At 39.7% G+C, this 22,072-nt stretch overlaps 1 protein-coding gene across 4 annotated transcripts; it reads left to right on the top strand.

Annotated features, from left to right (window-relative positions):
* Positions 1–14,465: 14,465 nt before the first annotated feature.
* PENK (proenkephalin) lies at positions 14,466–20,426 on the top strand. Of its 4 annotated transcripts, none has more exons than XM_049781926.1 (4): positions 14,466–14,636; positions 14,986–15,119; positions 19,215–19,548; positions 19,678–20,426. In XM_049781926.1, exons 2-4 carry the CDS (start codon positions 14,988–14,990, stop codon positions 20,109–20,111), a joined length of 900 nt encoding a protein of 299 aa, XP_049637883.1. In that variant the 5' UTR covers positions 14,466–14,636; positions 14,986–14,987; the 3' UTR covers positions 20,112–20,426. The 4 variants fall into 4 exon arrangements, with proteins under 4 accessions (XP_049637883.1, XP_049637882.1, XP_049637880.1 ...); XM_049781925.1 differs by having other exon boundaries at positions 14,478–14,636; positions 19,215–19,511; positions 19,641–20,426; XM_049781923.1 differs by having other exon boundaries at positions 14,484–14,636; positions 19,215–20,426.
* Positions 20,427–22,072: the final 1,646 nt, after the last annotated feature.

Here is a 22,072-nt window from a genome sequence, read left to right as displayed (position 1 = left end):
AAACACTTAGTTTTCCCCAAAAGTACAATGAGTATAATATTTGCCAGGGACTTGTGGTAAATTGCCTTGGCTCTATTGTAAAAAATATCTTCCATTTCCATCTTGTTGAGATTTTTTTTATCATGAATAGGTGTTGTACCTTGTCAAATGCTTTCTCTGCATCTATTGGTATGCATGTATGATTTTTATTTTTCCTTTTGTGGACATGGTATATTGCATTTATTGAAAATACAAGTGCCGGGGCCAGGCGGTGGCGCTGGAGGTAAGGTGCCTGCCTTACCTGCGCTAGCCTAGGAGACGGACCGCGGTTCGATCCCCCGGCGTCCCATATGGTCCCCCAAGCCAGGAGCGACTTCTGAGCGCATAGCCAGGAGTAACCCCTGCGCGTTACCGGGTGTGGCCCAAAAACCAAAAAAAAAAAAAAAAAAAAAAAAAAAAAGAAAATACAAGTGCCCAGTTTGCCACCAATTCAGTTATTTCCAACAAATTATTACTGAGCCCCCTCTCTGCCAACCTAGGTGGGTTTCACAAAAAACGATCCCTGGTCCCACTTTCAACTTTTTGTAGTGGGAAATGTAGCCACTCTCTGACATAAGTCATATCCTCCTCTAACACTCCTAACTTCTTCATTCTGTCCTTTTGGCTGAGTTCCCTGAACTTTTGAAATGTCCTCAGGAAATTGTTCATAAGAGAGTAGGACACCAGAGAACTCCAATCACAGAGGGTTTGTGATTGTTCTAACCAAAACTTAAAGGTAGGTTCCAGCCAAAACCTAAAGCATCTTCCCTATCCTACACATAGTCCAACTAGCATCACCAAGACTTAACTCCTGAGCACCACTGGGTTTGGTCCACCTTACCCCCAATTTAAAAGAAAAAAAGCTATATTAGACTTTGGGCTTTTATGGAAAGGCAGGACTAGAGAAAATTGGCCTAGATTAATTATACTATAATAAGGGGCCGGCGAGGTGGCACTAGAGGTAAGGTGTCTGCCTTGCAAGTGCTAGTCAAGGAAGGACCATGGTTCGATCCCCCAGCGTCATATGGTCCCCCCAAGCCAGGGGCAATTTCTGAGCACTTAGCCAGGAGTAACCCCTGAGCATCAAACAGGAGTGGCCTGAAAAAAACAAAAAAAAATAAACAAAATAATACTATAATAATACTATTTGTGACCCTATACCTCCGAAGATGAGAAAAGCAAGAGGCTGGTAAATAAGAGTAACATCATTAACATCTCTATCCATGTCAAGCGCAGTTTATTTAAAGTTTCTGATTTAAAGTTCGATCAGTGATTTTTCTATAGCTGCAACTATCCTCATTTAACCAAACAGTAAACTGAGGCCACAGAGATTGGGTCCTTTCTAGACTCTCAGATCTCGTACCTCATGAAGCTTGGAGAGCCAGCAGCGCGATTCAAAAGCATGAAGATGAGAATGTGTCCTGCAGGCAAAGCAGAGTCAGCAAATGGGAAATTTAGAGCCTCTCACTCAGCATCGCAGCACAATTCCTCCCTGAAGGTCCCAACATGGAGCAGAGCCTCAGTCAGAGCCTGTGAGGATTTCTAAAATAGACTGGAAATCTGTATTTCATGTGAGCTTTCTTCAACATTGGACAACAATTCAAATCATTTCAAACATACTGTATGAGCCAAACAAAACACATCTGCGCACCAAGTTCACATCTGCTAGGAAGAGGGGGGCCCGTGAGAGACCTCCTCCTGGCCAGTTCATATTCCTCCTGAAATCAGAAAAAGAGGGTACAATTGAAGCTGTTCCCAATATTTGAGTCATCTAAAATTAAATTTTGCTGCCCAAATTAATTTTGATGAGAAACAGAACTTCTAAATCTGATCACACTGTACTTTTCTTATTAAGAAGAAAATAAGCCTTATTCAGACAATGAGAACATGCCTATTGAGATCTATAAGTCAGTGGTGATATGGGAAATAGGATAGAGGAGGAAGCCGTGACAAAGGTTCCCATGGCACCACCTTCCTCAGTCTTCTATGCTCTTATTTAGCTTCTGAATAGTTAAAATAGAAGAGACATATATAAGTCAGGAAGACAGAGGAAATCAAAGGATCTCTAGTAGGTCTAGTTCCATTCTGGTTATTAATAAAAAGCTATCAATTGCTTTTGTTTTCATTTCTTTCAAACTCTACATCTATGAGTTTAATTCTTTTTTTTTTTTTTTTTTTTTGGTTTTTGGGTCACACCCGGCATAGCTCAGGTCCTGGCTCTATGCTCAGAAATTGCTCCTGGCAGGCTCAGGGGACCATATGGAATGCCGGGAATTGAACCACCGACCTTGTGCATGCAAGGCAAATGCTTTACCTTCATGCTATCTCTCCGGTCCCTGAGTTTTAATTCTTAAAGTATTCTTTGATGTGACAAACTTCAATTATGCCCTTTTCAGATGGGTCTTGAAGAGGTTTGAGCAAAGTCAGGACTACAAGGAGCAGAACATGAACCAGTATTCAGACAATTCCAACCTAAAACTGTGCTCCCTGAACCACCATCCTTTCTACTTCCTGACCACAAACTTTCATCTTGTTTTCTTCTCTTATTAAGAATTATCATTTTGTTTTATCATCCCACCCTCCACCAAAAACGCAAATATAAAGTAAAGTTATACATTGAAGAACATTTTTAAAGATGAGATTCTTGATTTGTTTTTAGGCCACAACAGGCGATGCTCAAAACTGGTACTCTTGGCAAGGTAAAACTAGGTTGAGAACAGACATTTAAAGATTGATTTAGACTTTGTCCTCTCTTTGTAAGGGGTACATCGATTCTATGAAGAATACAGAGAGAAGAGTTCATTTCTGTGACTTAAGCTTTATTTTCAAGTATATTGAGATTTACTTGTGAAAGGATTGGAGAGATAGTACAGATGAGGCCATTTGGACTCAGAAATGAAGGTTTCATAGATAATTCTGAGCAATCATTTGCTACGGCAATTAGCAGTTAAGGCATCTCAGACTAAAACGCATAACCCTGTCTTTCCCAAAAAGGGCAGCACCAGTCCCAGGCGACACAGTAATGATGTCACCGAAGGAGGGTAGAATTAACCTCTAATGCAAGTGGGGTCTGTTTTCTGCTTCAAGAAGGTAAATTTCCTGGGAACAGCACTGTGTCAATTATTTTTAAAACCCAAATAAGTTTAGGCACCACACAGTTCCTTGGGCATTACAGTAGCAAACCCCAACCAACAAAGCCAGTAGTAGCTTCTGAGTACCTCTACAAGTAAAAGAAAAGAAAGACAAAAGAAAACAAAATAGAAAAGAAAGAAAAAGAATGAAAGAACAAATTGATTTGGGAACCTTGGGTTAAGAAAGTGTTCCATGAGATCACCAATTACAGAAGACTGACTCCTACAATCAAGACTGAGCAGAACTTTCCCTAGGACCATAATGAAAGACTCTATCATAGGCTTCATCCAAAGTCTGTGCAAAAACCAAGGTCTATAATTACAGAGGGCTGACTTTGACAATAACTGAGCACAATGTTTCCTGACACCATAAAGAAAGACCTTGAGATTTGACAACTAACATGTCCAGAGTCAAGGGAATTTCCTTTCTAATTTCCCCAATAATCACTGTGTCTATGCAAAAAAAATGTGCCACATCTGTCCCAAGTTTTTAATTTATTTTTTTTTAATTTTACATATTCTTCTTCTTTCTTTCTTTCTTTCTTTCTTTCTTTCTTTCTTTCTTTCTTTCTTTCTTTCTTTCTTTTTTTTTTTTTTTTTGGTTTTTGGTTTTTGGGTCACACCCGATAGTGCTCAGGGGTTACTCCTGGCTGCATGCTCAGAAATCGCCCCTGGCAGGCACAGGGAACCATATGGGATGCCGGGATTCGAACCACCATCCTTCTGCATGAAAGGCAAACGCTCTACCTCCATGCTATCTCTCCGGCCCCTATTCTTCTTTCTTTTGTCTTTTAATTTTACTTATTTTTATAGTTTTTAGACACTGGCTCCTGCCTGCTTTTTTTATTTACAGAGCCATAGAACATGAGTCAGATTTTTCTGCCTCATATTTCTGTCTTACTACAAACTGAGAAAAGAAAAAATGTATGGGACTCAGGGTCCAAGTCGTCTCAAGAGCATTGAATGCAAATGAAAAATGGTCCAACCTAAATACTCAACCCAAAGCCAACGACAACAGAATCAAGAGACCCAAACCATAACAAGCTCTACACAAAAGAGACCTGTCACACTAGCAGTCCAGGGGGCTACAGGTGGAGGTAGAGGATGCATGCTGTGAACAGTGGCTGAGGGACATCAACCAATGGCCCCAGTTCACTGTCACTATGGAGCTGAAATACAACTTGTAGTTCACATTGATCTAGATAAAAATTAAAAAAGAAAGAAAGAAAGAAAGTGATTCATGCAGAAAAAGGGGGTGAGAAATTCAGGAGAATCTCTGTGGATGTGAAAAGAAGAATCAGGAAGATGGGAGGGTTCATAAATAACAAGCACATTAAATTTTTGCTGCCAAAATTAACTTTGATGAAAAACAGAGCTTCTAAATCTGATGACACCGTACGTTTCTTATTAAAAAGGTAAGCACATACAGTGAGAACATGCCTGTTGGGATCTGTAAGTCAGTGCTGATATGGGAAAATAGGACAGATGAGGAAGCCAGGACAAAGGCTCCCATGACACCACCCCCCTCCATTATCTCTGCCTGATAGTCACAATCCTCTACTCTCTTCTTTGGTCATTGAATAGCTAAAACCCTATTGGAATTCTTAGCCATCTGAACTTAGGTAATCATATTCCTCCCGGGGATGAGATGCACCAATTAGGTTTCCAGGAGTGCATGGGATGCTGGAGTGGGTCCATGGACTCTATCCTCAGCATTCCAGCCCAGTTCAGACGTCGAAGAACCAAGGCCTCCCCACCTTCCTCTATGCAAAAGTCACATTTCTGAGAGAGTCTGAAAGCTGTTGATTAATGATCCATTTTTATTTTTAAATGTAGAGATATTTTAATATGAAATAGAACCAAAACTGAGGGAGGAGGGGCCGAAGAGATAGCACAGCAGTAGGGCATTTGCCTTGCACTTGGCCAACCCAGGAGACAATGGTTCTGTTCCATGTGGTCCCCCGAGCCTGCAGGGGCAATTTCTGAGTGCAGAGCCACAGTAACTCCTGAGCGCTGCTGGGTGTGACAAAACAAAACAAAACAACAGCAGCAACAACAACAACAAACCCTGGGGAATGAGTCTTACATGTCACTGGGAGTGATGCCCTGAAACAGACGATAGTACTAATCATGAAAATAAGAAATTCTTTCACTCTATATGATAGGGTTTATTTCAACTAAGATAAATCTATAATGTAAAACAATGATTATAGAAGCTCAGGTTTGGGAAAGAGTATACTTTGTTTTGTTTTTATTTTGTAGCCTCACACGGCAGTGCTCAGGAGTTATTCCTGACTGTGCAGTCAGAAATTACTCCTGATAGGTTTGGGAGACCATTCAAGATGGCAGGGATTGAACCTAGTCAGACACATGCAAGAGGAAAGCCCTGCCAGCTGTGCTAATATTCTGGCCCTGGAAAAGCATGTACTTAGATCTGATATTGCTCCATCCTGCCAATGCTTCTTGCTGAGATTTTAACATTATAAAATGTATTAGTTCAAAAAAATGTGTTAGTTCACTGTCCCCTAAATCTTTGTACACTATTTTTGCTTTGAAATCATTTTATCTATCTCTTTCTCCCTTCCCTCCCTCTCTTTCTCCTCCTCTCCCTTGAAATAACACGAGAGAAGATGTGATTTGACATTTAATTTATTAAGATGAACAATGGAAAATTTAAATGTCAATCAAGTGTAGAAAATGTTCATATTTTTCAATTCAGTCAAGTTATTGTCAAATCACTTCACTTTGCTTTTCAGATATAGCTCAAGCTTTGAGATTCCCAAGAGTTTTAAATTATGAGTGTTTTTAATGCTCTTTTAAAACTAAGTAAAAAATGAAAATGATGCTTTCATTTAAAAATCTTTATTGAGTGCCTATTAAATACATTACCTATATTTACTCATGGCGAATAAAAAGATGGCAAGAAGATACCAACAAGGGAGGAGATTAATGTTCATTATAAAAATAAAAGTAGAATCATCTACAAATCTTTACAAAGACATCACTCTGACCAAAATTCCAGATATGTTGATATTTGGGCTGACACCATCAGGACTTTTTTGGGATGAGTGCAGGGATCCTTGCCCCACCTTCTTGCACTTTCAGAAGGCCTGGCATCCAAAATCATACATGCTCCACAGAAACCTTATTCTCAGCAATAGTGCTTGGAATTTCTAGACCACATTTGCAGGAGTCTGACATCCCCAATATCTTTTAATACTGTCATCCCCATAGGAACACACCAATTAAGATGTCCATATGTATTCGAAGCCACCTACTATTTAGAAACAAAGAAGTAACAGAATATTCAACTCACAACAAGAGCTCCCAAGCCTCTGACAATAACTTAATGACTTCATTGTGTGATACATAATTTTCACAAATTTTCATGTTGCAGTACTCTTTCTTCTTGGTTTCTTTCTTTTTGTGTTTTGTTTTTATTTTTGGGCTGCTCCCAGTGATTCTCAGGGAGTTACTCCGGGGTTACTCCTGGCTCTGCACTCAGAAATAGCTTCTGGCATGGGGGACCAGATGAGATGCCAGGATTTGAACCACCATCAGTCATGGATGTAAGTCCTGTGTGCAAGGCAAACGCCCTACTGCTGTTCTATTGCTCCACCCCTCTTTCTTCCTTTTTTAATACTTTTGCTTTCACTTACCTAAAACAAATATAACATGATCAACTATATCAACTATGTGATTCATGATCTCTAAATAAAGTAATTTATATTAAAAATAAATAAAAGTAGGGGCCAGAGAGATAGCATGGAGGCAAGGAGTTTGCCTTTCATGCAGAAGGTCATTGGTTCACATCCTGGTATCCCATATGGTCCCCGAGCCAGCCAGAAGCAATTTCTGAGTGCTGCTGGGTGTGACCCAAAAACCAAAAATAAATAAATAAATAAATAAATAAAAGTATAATAGAAAATAGTACCTGTAAGTTTGTCCAGCATTATTATAAACAAACAGAATAATAAAAATAAGTTTCCAAATAATGATATTTGAAAGAGAGTAACTTATTTAAATGTCTAGAGATAGCTTTATAAATTAAATATGTAGAATGCCTACAATTTGCAACTATTAGATATTTCTGATGAAAAAAAAACAAAGAATTCTTGAACACATGGAAAAATATACAATGCTTATGAATTGGAAGTTGATAAGGCATCAGTTTATCCCAAAACTAACGTGCAGGTTTAACCCAAACTAGCCAAAGTCTCACTCATATTTTCTGTAGAAATTGATGATCTGGTTCTAAAAATCACGGACAGTTTATAAGTGCAAAAATAAAAATAAAACATGTTTTGGCCATTGCCAAAATGATTATATAAAATAAAAATGAGAGAATTTACACTACTGGATTCAAGATTTAATACTAAACAATATTAATCAAGACAATGATTATACATTGCATATGTATTATACATTGCATACAAATACTGAACAATATCAGCATACAGGTACTGAATAAGAAAAGACTAAAATTTAAATATATAGTACCAAAATACTGACTATTTGTTTGGAGGAAGTGGATTTTGACTCTTCTCACAGATACAAACATTAATAATACATATCGATGACATACATATCAACCAAAGCTATATTTCCAAAAAGAAAACAAGAGTCTCTAGAATCTTGAAATACATCAATATTTTGTAGATGATGGGGAGAGCATTTTCCCTCAATAACATCATACATTTTGTTAATTTGCAGGATGTCTACTAAAATATTTCTTTACTTTGCTCTTACCAAATATAGTATCAAGTAAGAGTTTCAGAGTTGAAAGGTGGGAATGTATTCTAAACTTACTATTTATTTTGTGCCTCATAAATTTACTTTTTCATGAGGTATTTTTATAAGATTCATACATACATATCAAATATTTTGTCTATATAAACATAGCATGATACACAGGTTATCTAGATTACTGAGAACATGAAGTTAATAACTACAAAGTTTTATAATTTCCCCTTCCCAGTTTTTTATTTTTATTATATAAGTTTATGACAAAATTTTGATTTATTGAGTCCATTCCATGACTATGGTAGCTCTAAAAAACAAAACAGAACTACTGGAAGGAAGTTTTACATACAAATTTTTTGAGTATATGCATTGTATAAAGAAATCCCTGAACTGTGGCTCTTCTACAGAGTCATCCAACCACAAGAAGCTGGTTACCTGGAGCTACTGCCTTTACTCAAGTGACTCATGGTTGCCAAAAATTCATTTGGAAATTCTCTCCTAGCATGCCTAAATTGTGGAGACCGTTTCTATGGTGGATGTTATAATTCATTCATTTAATAATTAATACATTCTATGTAACTTCTGTAGGTACAACCTGGAATTTGATTTAAAAACAACAGAAAGTATTTTTGTGTTCCTAGGGTATATTCCTAGGAGTGGTATAGCTGGATCGTATGGGAGCTCGATTTCCAGTTTTTGGAGGAATCTCCATATCGCTTTCCATAAAGGTTGAACTAGATGGCATTCCCACCAGCAGTGGATAAGAGTTCCTTTCTCCCCACATCCCCGCCAACACTGTTTATTCTCATTCTTTGTGATGTGTGCCATTCTCTGTGGTGTGAAGTGGTATCTCATCGTTGTTTTGATTTGCATCTCCCTGATGATTAGTGATGTGGAGCACTTTTTCATGTGTCTTTTGGCCATCTGTATTTCTTCTTTGTCAAAGTGTCTGTTCATTTCTTCTCCCCATTTTTTGATGGGATTAGATGTTTTTTTCTTGTAAAGTTCTGTCAGTGCCTTGTATATTTTGGAGATTAGCCCCTTATCTGATGGGTATTGGGTGAATAGTTTCTCCCACTCAGTGGGTGGCTCTTGTATCTTGGGCACTATTTCCTTTGAGGTGCAGAAGCTTCTCAGCTTAATATATTCCCATCTGTTAATTTCTGCTTTCACTTGCTTGGAGAGTGCAGTTTCTTCCTTGAAGATGCCTTTAGCCTCAATGTCCTGGAGTGTTTTACCTACGTATTGTTCTATATATCTTATGGTTTTGGGGCTGATATCGAGGTCTTTAATTCATTGCAGCACTATTTACCATAGCAAGACTCTGGAAACAACCAAGATGCCCTTCAACAGACGAATGGCTAAAGAAACTGTGGTACATATACACAATGGAATATTATGCAGCTGTCAGGAGAGATGAAGTCATGAAATTTTCCTATACATGGATGTACACGGAATCTATTATGCTGAGTGAAATAAGTCAGAGAGAGAGAGAAAAACGCAGAATGGTCTCACACATTTATGGGTTTTAAGAAAAATGAAAGACATTCTTGCAATAATAACTTTCAGACACAAAAGAGAAAAGAGCTGGAAGTTCCAGCTCACCTCAGGAAGCTCATCACAAAGAGTGATGAGTTTAGTTGGATAAATAACTACATTTTGAACTGTCCTAATAATGAGAATGTATGAGGGAAATTGAGAACCTGTTTAGAGTACAGGCGGGGGTCGGGTGGGGAGGAGGGAGACTTGGGACATTGGTGATGGGAATGTTGCACTGGTGATGGGTGGTGTAAAAAAAAAAAAAAAGAATAAAGTGTTTGACTTGGCATAGTGGCTTGGCTTAGACTTCAGTTGATCAGACCAATCACCCTTGAATCATGAATACTATCTACAGAAACAAACAGGTTTTTCTACCTCTACCAAGGAAGGCCCTACTACTGCCATTGTACTGACTTACTCCAAAGATGTTTCTTATGACACCTTGACAACCTAAGAACAACAATAGTCTGTTTTCAGGGCAGAATTCTCTGCAATGCTGCCTAATGGTGAGACAAAACCAGAAGACACTACATAACCCCCGGACTTCAACATAGGACCTGTACAGAAACCAGGATCTGTGACTACAGAAACCTGACAGCAACAACTGTGATGGTGAAGACCTGTTTCTGGGACCACAGAGAATGACTAAGAGGTTGGACAACATAATATGCCTCGTGCGTGGAGCTGGTCTTATGCCAAAATACTTCAGGGATAAGGTCTCCTGCTTTTAGGCCAAAGGTTTTCCCTTTCAATTTCTTCCCTATATTTTTAATTTCTTCCATATTTTGCTGTGCCTATGCAAACAACACAACTGCCACAAACACACATCCTTTATTTTAGCGTTTCTCCTATTTTTTTTTTAAAAAGAGCGTTAATACTCATGTATTAACGACTTTATTGGTGATATACAAATTTTCACAAATGTAACTGCTGCTAACGAACTCTCCTTTTCTAATTTCTCTCGTTTAGACTTCCTAATTTCTTTCTATTTTCTAGTAACTTCACTTTCTATCTTCCTGAAACAAATGCATTATGATGTCAACTCTGTGATACATTTTCTTTAAATAAATAAATTTATTAAAAAGAAAAAAAAACAGAAAAAAATCAATATAAAATGATTCAATAAGATTAAGCTCAAAGAAGTAATGTCATTTTTAATATGACTGGTTCTCTGGTGAAGCTACTAAATTGTTTCAAGGCAATTCCAAAAGTCATTTTAAAAAAACAAGTTGCTCAAGAATTCATATACTGTATCTGCAACTATATCTTCTTTTAAGTGAATGAGTCATAATGTAATTTGTTTTATTTATGATCTATCTTAATAAGTTTATCTTTTTTTTTCAGTCTGAGAGCTAAAAGCCAAACTGAGGAAACGTAGCTGAATTCTTTCTAAGTTTATAGTATAACACTCAGTTTAACATCCTTAGTTTACTTCCTCTTCACTTGGTTTTTGTGAGCATTCATCTCCCTGTCTCTGTCTTTGTCTCTCTACCTTCTCTGTCTCTTTCTCTGATGCATTGCCAAATTTATGTTATTTAGACTTGATTATAGGCCCTATTGTGTGATGGTGGCATTCAAAGACCACATGCATTGGGGAAAGGGCGAACGGGAAGTGTTTACAAGTCACTCCACAGATCAAACCCATGAAGCACACAGGGCAAGGCGTGTGCTCTAGCTACCACTGAGCCACGTCCCTTCCCTAGGCAGCTTCTACCAGATCATCTTTCTTTTCCCTTGCTTTTGCTTATTAGAGCTTCCAAAAGTGAGAATGTCCTGACACTCTACTTCAAGTGAAGTTGTGTCACCCTAGAAACATCTCCTTCCAATATGTTTCTATGACAATCAGTTACCCCCGTTAAGACAGTCTGAAGGAGACTCTCCCGACGGGAAAGTGCTCGCATCTTGCAGAACAAGTATCTTACTGAAACAGGAAGTTTCCCTGCCTCTGTTTCTCCTTTCTTCTTCCAAACTTTAAAGATGTTTAAACTTTTAAAGTGAGATCTGAGCACAATGCTTAAAATGCAGAATTCTAGGGACTCTATACTATTATTTCAGTAGAGAGAAGGTTGCCTTCCTTTTTTCTTTATATAAGTACTTTTATTAAAGTATGTGATTTACAAAACTACTAAAAGTTGGATTTCAGATAGAGTGCTCCAGCACTGATCCCAACACCAATGTCAGCTTCCCTTTACCAAAGTTCCAGATGCTTCCCCTACAAATCCCTGTCATTTTGACAGGCATCTTTGAACTTCTGTTGTTAAAGTTTGTGTTTTATGATTTCAGTGTATTGACTTCGTGCTTTGGATACTTAGCTCTATCATTCCTTAATACCACCAGTGTTCCTGCATGCCCTTGATTCCTAACTCCAGTTATTTCTCATTTATCTTTCTCTCATTCCCCTCCACCACTCTATTTCTTTCCTTCTCCTTCCTATCCTGTGGAGTGAAGGGTGATTTAGGCATCCTCGTTTATACTATTGCTGTCCTTTGATTAGGTATTCTAAATATCACATATAAGTGATATAATCCTGTGTCTTTTTCCTTTTTTGCTAAATCTAATTCCTAAAGCAACTTTTCCCCAGAAAGTAACTGCAAAATCTCTTTATTTTTCAGCAATATCTGAAGGTTCATAAAGTCCTAAATTCTAGGAATGCATTATCACCACTCATCCACAAAGTCAAGAATCATAAAAGAAAATACCTTTAGATTCCAGGCTAGTATGAGAAAGGAATGATGATGGGACAGGAAACCAACTAACCTCAGGTATCCCTTCAGTTCATTACTCAGCCATTTACTCATCAACTGCATTTGGTGGTGGTGGGGGGAAATATGACACCAAGTCTTGACTTCTAGGGAACAGCTCTCTTATCTTGTCATTTCTCTCTCCCTTGATATTAAAAAGTTGGTTTGATTTTGTTTTGTTTTAAATAACATGACTTTATAGAATTGTCTGTTTGAATAGCACAATTTCATAATTCTTCAAATGTGCGTCACCTCATCAAGAGAGACTCAGAGTCTTGTCTTTCCAATGATCTTCCTCCCTTTCTATTTCTTGACATTTTACAGCGAGGTGTAAATTCCCCGAAAAGAAAAAAAATTATTAAAGAGCTGCCATCCTTTGCTCAAACAAAAAGCAGCCAAAGTGAGGTATTGCCAAGGGAGAAAGAAGCCACAATCTGCCAAGATCTCCGCAGCACCTTTTTGTTCCATGAGCCTCAGTTTTTTTCCATCTATAGGACAAAGGATTGGAATATGTGATCTACTACAAGACCCCTCCAGCCTTCTGCCTCTACTTTGCCAAGATTCCCGTGGTCATCACACACACACACACACACACACACACACACACACACACACACACACATCTTGCCCCTATGTACTTAAAGATCTTGCATGTCCAGGCAGGATTTTTTCATCCACCCCTTAACTTCTTTCACACCGGATGCTGCAGTGCAGACAAGGGGGGGCCTTTGCAGAGAAGAGAGGGGAGATCCTGTACAGATGTAAACTCCCAAAATATCCCAAGGGAAACATTATGCTCTTCTGGCTAGAAGTTAGCCCCACCCCTTAAGGTTCCCTCCGGGTTCTGCGGGTTCCCCACATCTGGCTGCATTTGGGAGCCTGAGGTTGGAGCCCCCTGCCCAATGCCTGGGCCTGCACAGAGGAGCGCTGCCCTCTAGCGACGGGAAGGAGAGGTGCAGCGCGACCAGGGCTCAGGTGGAAATCTGTGGGGGATCCTGAAGGGGAGAAAGCTGTTCTAGGCAGACTCTAAAAGGTGTGTGGCTCCCACACAGACCAAGACATCAATGGTATGAAACGCTTATATCACATAGCACAACGATGGACCCAAAGGGGTTTGGAAGGCTGACAGGTGGTTGGAAAGGTGAGCTTGGGGCTTGCTAGAGTCTCCATACCTCCTTTGGTGTGTGAGCTGTGACTTGAGTCTGCCTTCTCTTTCCAACTGGAGAAGTGAGGCCTTAAGTCACTGGTTTGCCTCTTGGCAAGCTTCAGCAACACGAAAAAGAGGCCTAGAATTGTCTTTCCTCCACTCCCACCCATTGCAGGGCACTCCTATAGCTTTGGGGACCCCAGCTCAGGGTTTGGCCTCACTCCCTCGTCATTCTGTTGCCAGAGCCTGACTGACAGCTGCCCACTCTAGCCAAATCTTCCCTTCAAACAGTCTCGGGACACCCTGGTAGACGTGCTTGAAGCATGTTTGAGCATACATGTGTATAGTAAACAGACATGCATGTGCTGACACGCATGTACACACAGTCATACATTCACCAAGATGCACACACAAACTCACATGTGTCTACACATAAGCATGCAGAAACACACATGCAAACACAGCCATACCTTCACTAAGATACACACATAAACTCACCCTGTGGGAGATGGGCTTGAAGTCACATTTGGGCACATAAGCATAGGGTGACCAGACACGCATGCACTGACACACACGCACACAGACATACATTTACCAAGATACACACAAAGTCTCCCATGTGCGTACATACAAGAAGACACATACACATACAGGAATGTCTGTTTAAGGATCCCCTTCCAGGGTAGTTATCAGGTCGGTGCGACCTGAGAAAAACACTGTCATGGGGTCCCTTAGGGGAGAGGAGAACACGACAGACAGGAGGTGAGAGTCGAAGAGCTCAAGACTTGGGAAAGTTTTCGTATTAACCCCTTCCACCGTCTCTGAGGACTTGACTTGTCCTCTGCAGTGAAGAACTTGGACACTGCGGGGAGATGACTACATAGAGCGACGGGAGGGGGGCCCGAGGGTGAGGGTGGAGGGAGGCAGCTTGGGGCAGAGGGATTGTGCACCTCTAGACCGGGAGGGCACCATTCCAGCGCCTTGGAGCGCTTGGTGCTTCGTCTCAGTCCCCTTTCCCCGCCCCCGGGGTCCCATCTGTTGTGCGTTGTCACCACCCTGGAGTTGCCACCTCCTTGCACCCCAGCCCATTCTGAACTCCGGGGACCCGCCTGCCAGGCGTCGGCGGGGCTAGCGCAGGGTTTGCGTCAGCAGCAGCTGCCCCGCTATTGGGGCGCTCCAGCGGGCTGGGGTTTGGGGCGAATTATAAAGTGGCTGGACTGTGTGGGCAGCCGGGAGCGCAGCGCGAGGGGAGCGCACAACGGTGGAGACCACACAGCATCCCTCCCGGTACTCGCTTACCTGCCTCCTGTGCCCTGGGTGAGTTTGCCCTCCAGTCCAGGCGTCTCCAGGCTGGCTCGGCTGGCTCTGCAGATCCTGGCACGGGCCCCCCAACTTTCCTCCGGAGCCCTGCTGGACCCCTGATTCAGAGCCTCCTCTCTGCAAAGCCCCGCGCTCTGACGGGGTGGGCATCTTTGGGGCGACCCTGCTGCCAAGAAGGGGGACAATTTGGGAAGGCTCCCTGGATCTCCCCGATGAGTGAGTGGGTGACCAAGGAGTGAGTGGCGGCTAGGTGGGTTCTGAGATGCGGTCCTGGGCGCTTGGGTTCTTGGGAGCCCTGCAGAGGAGCCTCCAGGACAGGCTGACACTCTGTCCCTTGTGCCTGCAGAGATGGCTCGTTTCCTGAGGTTCTGCACCTTGGTGCTGGCACTGGGACCCGGGCTGCTGGCCACCGTGAGAGCCGGTTGCGTTGAGGACTGCAATGCCTGCGCTGCCAATGACTACCCCTACTTGAACCTCAAAGTGAGTGCCACCCTCCCCTGCACACGATAGGGCTACGACCCCTCCCCGGGGCACCCTCCAGTCTCTGGAGTTTGCTCCCAAGTCCCCCCAGTTTTAGGGGACCGCCTGTCTCCAAACCTGCAGCCCTGTCCAGGCAGGAGAGATGACCCTACAGACAGCGCAAGGTGTTGGTTTCAGCACCGCGGACAGCGCTCACCTGGGGTGGGTGGGAGGTTGGGGGGGCCTTCAGTTTGCGGCCACCCTACCTCGCTTCCTTCCCAAAGGGCTGACCTTTTCCATGAAGAGCAGAGAGGGTCGCCTCTCTGCAGGTCTCACCTCTCCAGTTTTTTTTTTTTTAATATTTATCATTACTTCATTCAAGCACCATGTTACAAAATTGATCATAATTGAATTGCGATCAAAGAATGTACACCACCCTTCCCCCACAGGTTCTTCTCCCATGACCCATGTCCCCAATTTTCCTCCTATCGACCCATCCACCCCTCCTGTCTCTGGGGCAGGCATTTTGCTTCAAGCAAAATCTCTCTCTCTCTCTCTCTCTCTCTCTCTCTCTCTCTCTCTCTCTCTCTCTCTCTCTCTCTCTCTCTCTCTCTCTCTCTCTCTCTCTCTCTCTCTCTCTCACACACACACACACACACACACACACTCACTCTCCTCTCTTCTTTGACAGTGTGGTTGGCAGTATTGTTAATGAAGGGGTACTGGACATGTCACTTTATCTATCCCCTTTCAGCATGAGTTCCTTTAAGCTTAGTTTCCTCATGTCCTTATTCTCACCTGTGGATAGCAGAGCAAAAGGACAGCAGGGGAACAGGCTGGGGCTAAAAAAGATCAGCGACTTCCTCACTGGCAAGTGACCTTGGATTCAGCTTCATAATAAGAGCTGGTATGGCAATTTAATGTTGCTTATGAAAAGGGCATAAGGGAAGGTGGCCAAAAATGAAGTATTCATACTCAAGATAAACAGCAAGAGGTCCAAGACTCAGGAGGTGAATGAGAGAAACCTGAGGACCGATGAGGGACATCAGGGTGGCCATTACCTCAAGTGTTCTCTGGATGCATAAAATGCTCTGTTTTAATTTGACTTTCCAATGATTCTAATTTCTTGAAAATTTGTCATGTATTTAAAAGCTCAGTCGAGAATAAGTTTAAGAATTTTAAAGTTTAAGAATTCTAACTACTAATAGAGCCCTTGAAAGAATGTTATGTAGATTCATAAAATAGGAGGAAATGAAAGAAAAAGTGTTCCAACATGCCATGGCATGTATGTTAGATTCGATGTATCATTGGAATTGGCCTCTTCACTTTATTGGATTTATGTATGATTTAAAAAAAAAAAGACATAGACTGGGATAGTAGCCTTCATCCTTCGTTTATCGTTTTGATTTGTTTTGGATTCTGTTTAATTTACTTGTCTGCTATAGGACTTACACTCAGGGCTGTTTTTTACTCTGTGACAATAGCTTTTCCTAAATCCACTGTATTTAGATCCACAACCATATTCTATTTTAGCTCGGAAGCAATAGTCAGAGAAGAAATAAAAGCCTACCTGACCAATATTATTTGCAAAATCACTATATCATTTATTCTATTTCTACCCTGTAAAAGATACTTGCACTCAGTTTTATGGTGGAGGCCAATAAAATCAGGCAGACCACGACTGATGCTCAAATTGAATTTACCATCTAATCTAATCTTGACCATGGAATACAAAGTATAATAAATTCTACAAATGATACATGGAGTGCTATGGTAGAATATAATGCCACCTCTTCAGTATATATTTGATTTTTGATTACTTGTCCTTCTTTAATTTTGTAGGAATCTCAAATCACTTACATGAGAAAACCTTTCAGTATTAATATGCAAAATTTCGAAATTAATTTTGGTAACTTTTTTGATTTAAGAATAAAATATTACTGACACTTGATCACCTTATGTTTTAATAATATTTCAATTTCTAATAAAGAATAAAGAAGATGCATTTTAATTTAATCAGCTTCAGATTGAAAAATTGTATATATTTAATTAAAAATAAAAATTAAGAATTAAAAAGTGTATATATTTAAAACTAATTACTAAATTTGTTAAATAAGACCTGGTTATGATTAAATTTAAGCAATTTTGAAGCATTAATGAAATTAGTTTATTATTGTGAAAATAATCTGTGTGAATACTGCATCTACTAATATATCAATATATTTTAAGTATAAAGAGATCAATTTTTCTGTCTAAGTAATAGTTTGGTAATTTAAACTTAATAAGTAGAGTGTAAGCATATCGAATACTCATGATATGTTGAAAATATCAATAAATAAAATATGTAGACTTTTATGAAAGGCAATCAGCCTTTTACCTTCTCCAAGTAATCTGCTGAATATAAGATAATGCTAAGAAGATTATTAGAACATAGGCTTAATTCTTATGTAATATAATTATTGTAGAATATTGAAAACAGTTGATAAGGCTAAATTCTTATATAATATAATCATTGTAGAATATTGAAAACAGTTAATAATTAAGATGTGTTGCTTGTTAAATAATTTTCTTTTCATTGGGAAATATTTTTTTTAACATCCAAGGAAAATGCTAAAGAAAAATGAACATTGTGAATATCTGTATACGCATACCTTTATATAACACCTCATCTATACAAACATTTGGCTCGAGGTGATTATATTTATTTTAGTCAATTAACAGGAAAAACAAAATATCTCTGTGTTCAGAAATTCAGCACATTGTAATCCAAAGAATACCTGAATTAAGTGGCATATTTTAAACATCTTTTCGATTTTATTTTGGAACACATATTTCTTTACATATTAAAAGCATTTTCAGGATTATAAGATCTGACAAAATTCTAGTGTAGAAAGCAAACAGCACTATGTTATTAATACTAGTTTCATTTGTAAGACAGGGAGATAAACAAATTTTATGATTAATTTGTCTAAACAGAAAAGAAAACAAATGATTCCTTTTTACTAGAATTTTTTAAAGATATCAACAATACAATAATCCAGTAAAATCATATTTGTGGATAATTAATATAAGTTAAAATTAAATAGAAAAATCATAATGCTTAATTGCCAGAGTATGCAGATTTTGTTCAAAGTCAAAGAAAATGTCTAACTTCCTTAGTTCTTTATAATTTCCCTCTTTTCAATATTCCTTTCATTTGCCAGTTCAGTATGATGAAGAGTTGTAATAAGAACATGGATGGATATGGAGAGTTTTATGCTGAGCAAAATGAGTCAGAAGAGAGATCATAAAATGATCACACTCATTTGTGGGATATGAAAAAAGATAGCATGATATTAATATTCAAAGACAATAGATATGAGGACCAGGAGGACCAGTCCATGGTATGAAGTTTGCCACAAATAGCTGAACAGTTAGGGAAGAAAATGGGGCCACTATGACAACGGTAGTTAGAACTGATCACTCTGGGGCCCGGAAAGATAGCACAACGGCGTTTGCCTCGCAAGCAGCCGATCCAGGACCAAAGGTGGTTGGTTCGAATCCCAGTGTCCCATAGGGTCCCCTGTGCCTGCCAGGAGCTATTTCTGAGGAGTAACCCCTGAGCACCGCCGGGTGTGGCCCAAAAACCAAAAACCAAAAACCAAAAAAAAAAAAAAAAAAAAAAAAGTGATCACTCTGGACAAGAACTGGGTGTAAAAAAGAAATAAAATATTATGCACTTTATTACTAATATTGCAAACCACTGTGTCTAAAAAAAGAAGATATATATGTGTATATATATATTATTGCCTGTACAAAGGGAGGACAGAGGGAGAATGGGAAGTAAACTGGACACACTGGTGGCAGGAAATGTGTAGTGGTAAAAGATGTTGTACATCATATGACTTAAATCAATAATGAACAACTTTATAATTGTGTTTCTCACGATTCAATTAAATAATTTATTTTAAAAAGTAAAAGTTATAAGAAATGTAGATGATTTAATAGATATGGAATTCTTTAAATATATAAGAATGAACTTTTAGTCCATTAAAAGTTGTTTCCATATTTAAAAAAAGTTGTTTACTTAATATAATGAGAAAAGTATTTTTTTTAAATCTTTGAATCTTTTTTCAGCGTTGTTATATGGAATGTGACCTCAACCCACCTTATAGCAAAATATGGATAATTTGCAAGAAGTATATGCACAGGAACAAAATGGAGTTAACTAGAGATGACATCAGAGAAAACAGCGATGAAGATGAGGCCCATTTTCTTCCCAAAAAGTATGGTGGTTTCATGAAGAGATATGGTGGCTTCATGAAGAAGCTAGATACACTTTATATGTCAGAGCCAGAAGATACCAAACAAGAGGAAATTCTTTCCAAGAGATACGGCGGCTTCATGAAGAAGGATGCAGAGACAGAAGATGACCTGAAAGAACTTGTAGGAGCAGAAGCCCCCCGAGAAAGTAATATCCACCAGTATGGCAGAGACAGAGATGAGGAAGTGAGCAAGAGATATGGCGGCTTCATGAAGAAGGATGCAGAGGAAGAGGATGACCTGAAAGAGCTTGTGGGAGCAGAGGCCCCCCGAGAAGTTAATATCCACCAGTATGGCAGAGACAGAGATGAAGAAGTGAGCAAGAGATATGGCGGCTTCATGAAGAAGGATGCAGAGGAAGAGGATGATCTGAAAGAGCTTGTGGGAACAGAGGCCCCCCGAGAAGTTAATATCCACCAGTATGGCAGAGACAGAGATGAAGAAGAGAGCAAGAGATACGGGGGCTTCATGCAGAGCTCAAAGAGAAGCCCTGAGCTCGAAGATGAGGCCAAAGAGCTGCAGAAGAGGTATGGGGGCTTCATGAGGAGAGTGGGGAGCCCTTCTTCTGACTGGTGGATGCTCATGCATAAGAGGTACCGGGGCCTCCTGAAGCGCTTTGCTTCCACTCCTCCCTACGACAAAGAAGATGAAGATTCTTCCAAAGAGGGTCCTGAAATGGAGAAAAGATATGGCGGATTTATGAAATTTTAATTGTCTTTGACCATCCAAGTCCCCGGGTCTTATCAATCTTCCCTCTTTTTCCTCAGTGAAAACTGCTTTGTCAATTGTGTTGTAGTGTCATGTGTTGCTTGCGTTGTGCCGCTGGCTTAGTTTTTCTGCATAGTTAACCATGGTCTAGCCTGAGAACTATCTGTTCAGGTTCTTGTTCTTTTGAGAGCCTAAAGCTCAGTGCTCTGTTGCAGCATTCTGAAATCATCTTTGTTTTCTTGTCCATTGTTTTTGACAAGAGCCAGTAACTGCTTACTTGTACATAGATGGAATAAACCCTTCACCCTAACTGCACAACTTTCTTTGCAAGTGTTATTCTTTAAAATTTAATTCATATCTTTGGTGATCCTAAAGTCAGAAACAGTAAAACCAACTGACTTCAATATCACTAACTTCCTTTTCCTCTAATAACTGAGGCTACAAAGATATTTGTTTGTTTGTTTGTTTGTTTGGGGGCCACACCCAGAAGCAATCAGGGGTCACTCCTGGCTCTACGCTCAGAAATCACTCCTGGCTAGCTTGGGGTCATGTGGGACACTGGGAATTGAAGCCGCTGCCTCCCCAGTCAGCCTGTGCATGGCAACTGCCCTAACACTTGTCTCTCTCTCCAGCACCTACAAAGATATTTCTATGTAATTCCTCACATATGCATGCAGTCTTAGAGAAATAAAGCATTTAGGATCAAAAAACGAAAGCCATACATATATACACAAAGAAAGGTCAAAGCCTACCTGAGAAACTAGGCCCTCACATCAAAGAAATCTACATTTACACCTGAGATGTGTTTGTTTCCTTTCTTCTAAGTAGGTTAGCTGCTGTGGCTAGCTTTGGTTCAGTTGCGTTAGAGAACTTCTGAGAGTTCCCTCTAGGAGAGTGGATGCATCGATGGTGAAATATGAAGAAATGAGAGACCACACAAGGCTAGGTGGGAGAACAGCATTCTGAATTTTAATGTGAAGAAACTGGGGTATAAATGGGGGATTTTGCCAGTCAGTTTTTTTCCATGGTATGAAAAGAATGCTCACATGTGTTTCTATGCAAAGTATGAATATCTTTCTTGTTAATAGAAACTTGATCAGTATACATTGTTTGATTTACAAAACAATTCACCTGGTTTTAGGTGGTGCACAGATCTGATGAATAGGTATATTTCCAATAAGATTCCAGAGTTAAAAAGAGAAGGTTAATTTTAACATCTTAAAACAGTTCCTTTCCTGCTAGTCTCTGATGTAAATTAGGAGATTTAGCAAGGAGCAGGGGAAAAGTACTATGAAGATTCACCCAGGTAAGTATTCCCAAGCAATGTTTTTCTACGTCACTTTCCTAGCTCTATCTAGGTCACTATTTCTATTTCATCAATATGCACCTCTACACAACTATGTTGAGTTTCCTAATCGGTAGTCAATGGGAATATGAACAAACAAGGGATTAAAAGAATGATCAGATCATCAGGAACGGTGTTACAAAAGTTGTATAAGGAACATTACTCCATAAAATGAGTTTATGATACTTTATATTAATTTTTCAATTAGAATCAACATTCAAGTTCTTTCTCAAAATAACATTTCTTAATTTTTCTCATTTAAACTACCTGTAGCTAAATGCCCATATGAACTCATATTTCCAAGACCCTTACCCACCACAGTCATTTCATTAAAAAAATTTTAAAAGGCCAGGGTGATAGCACAGTGGTAGGGCTTTTGCGTTGCATGCAGCTGAGCTGGAACAAACCCAGGTTCAGTCCCTGGTATACCTGAGTCTGTCGGGAGCAATTTCTGAGCACAGAGCCAGGAGTGAAGCCACCAGGTATGGCCCCAAAATCTAAATAAATAAATAATACGGGGCCTTAAAAGAAACAAACCAAAAATATATATAGTTAAGAAAGTTATACCATTCCAAAGTCAAATAAGCTGTTTCAAATCACAAATGGATTTTATATAAAA

The sequence above is a fragment of the Suncus etruscus genome, chromosome 10 (assembly GCF_024139225.1).
Source record: "Suncus etruscus isolate mSunEtr1 chromosome 10, mSunEtr1.pri.cur, whole genome shotgun sequence".
Classification (NCBI taxonomy): domain Eukaryota; kingdom Metazoa; phylum Chordata; class Mammalia; order Eulipotyphla; family Soricidae; genus Suncus; species Suncus etruscus.
Note: the sequence above shows the minus strand (reverse complement) of the source record. Positions and strands in the feature narration are given on the sequence as shown.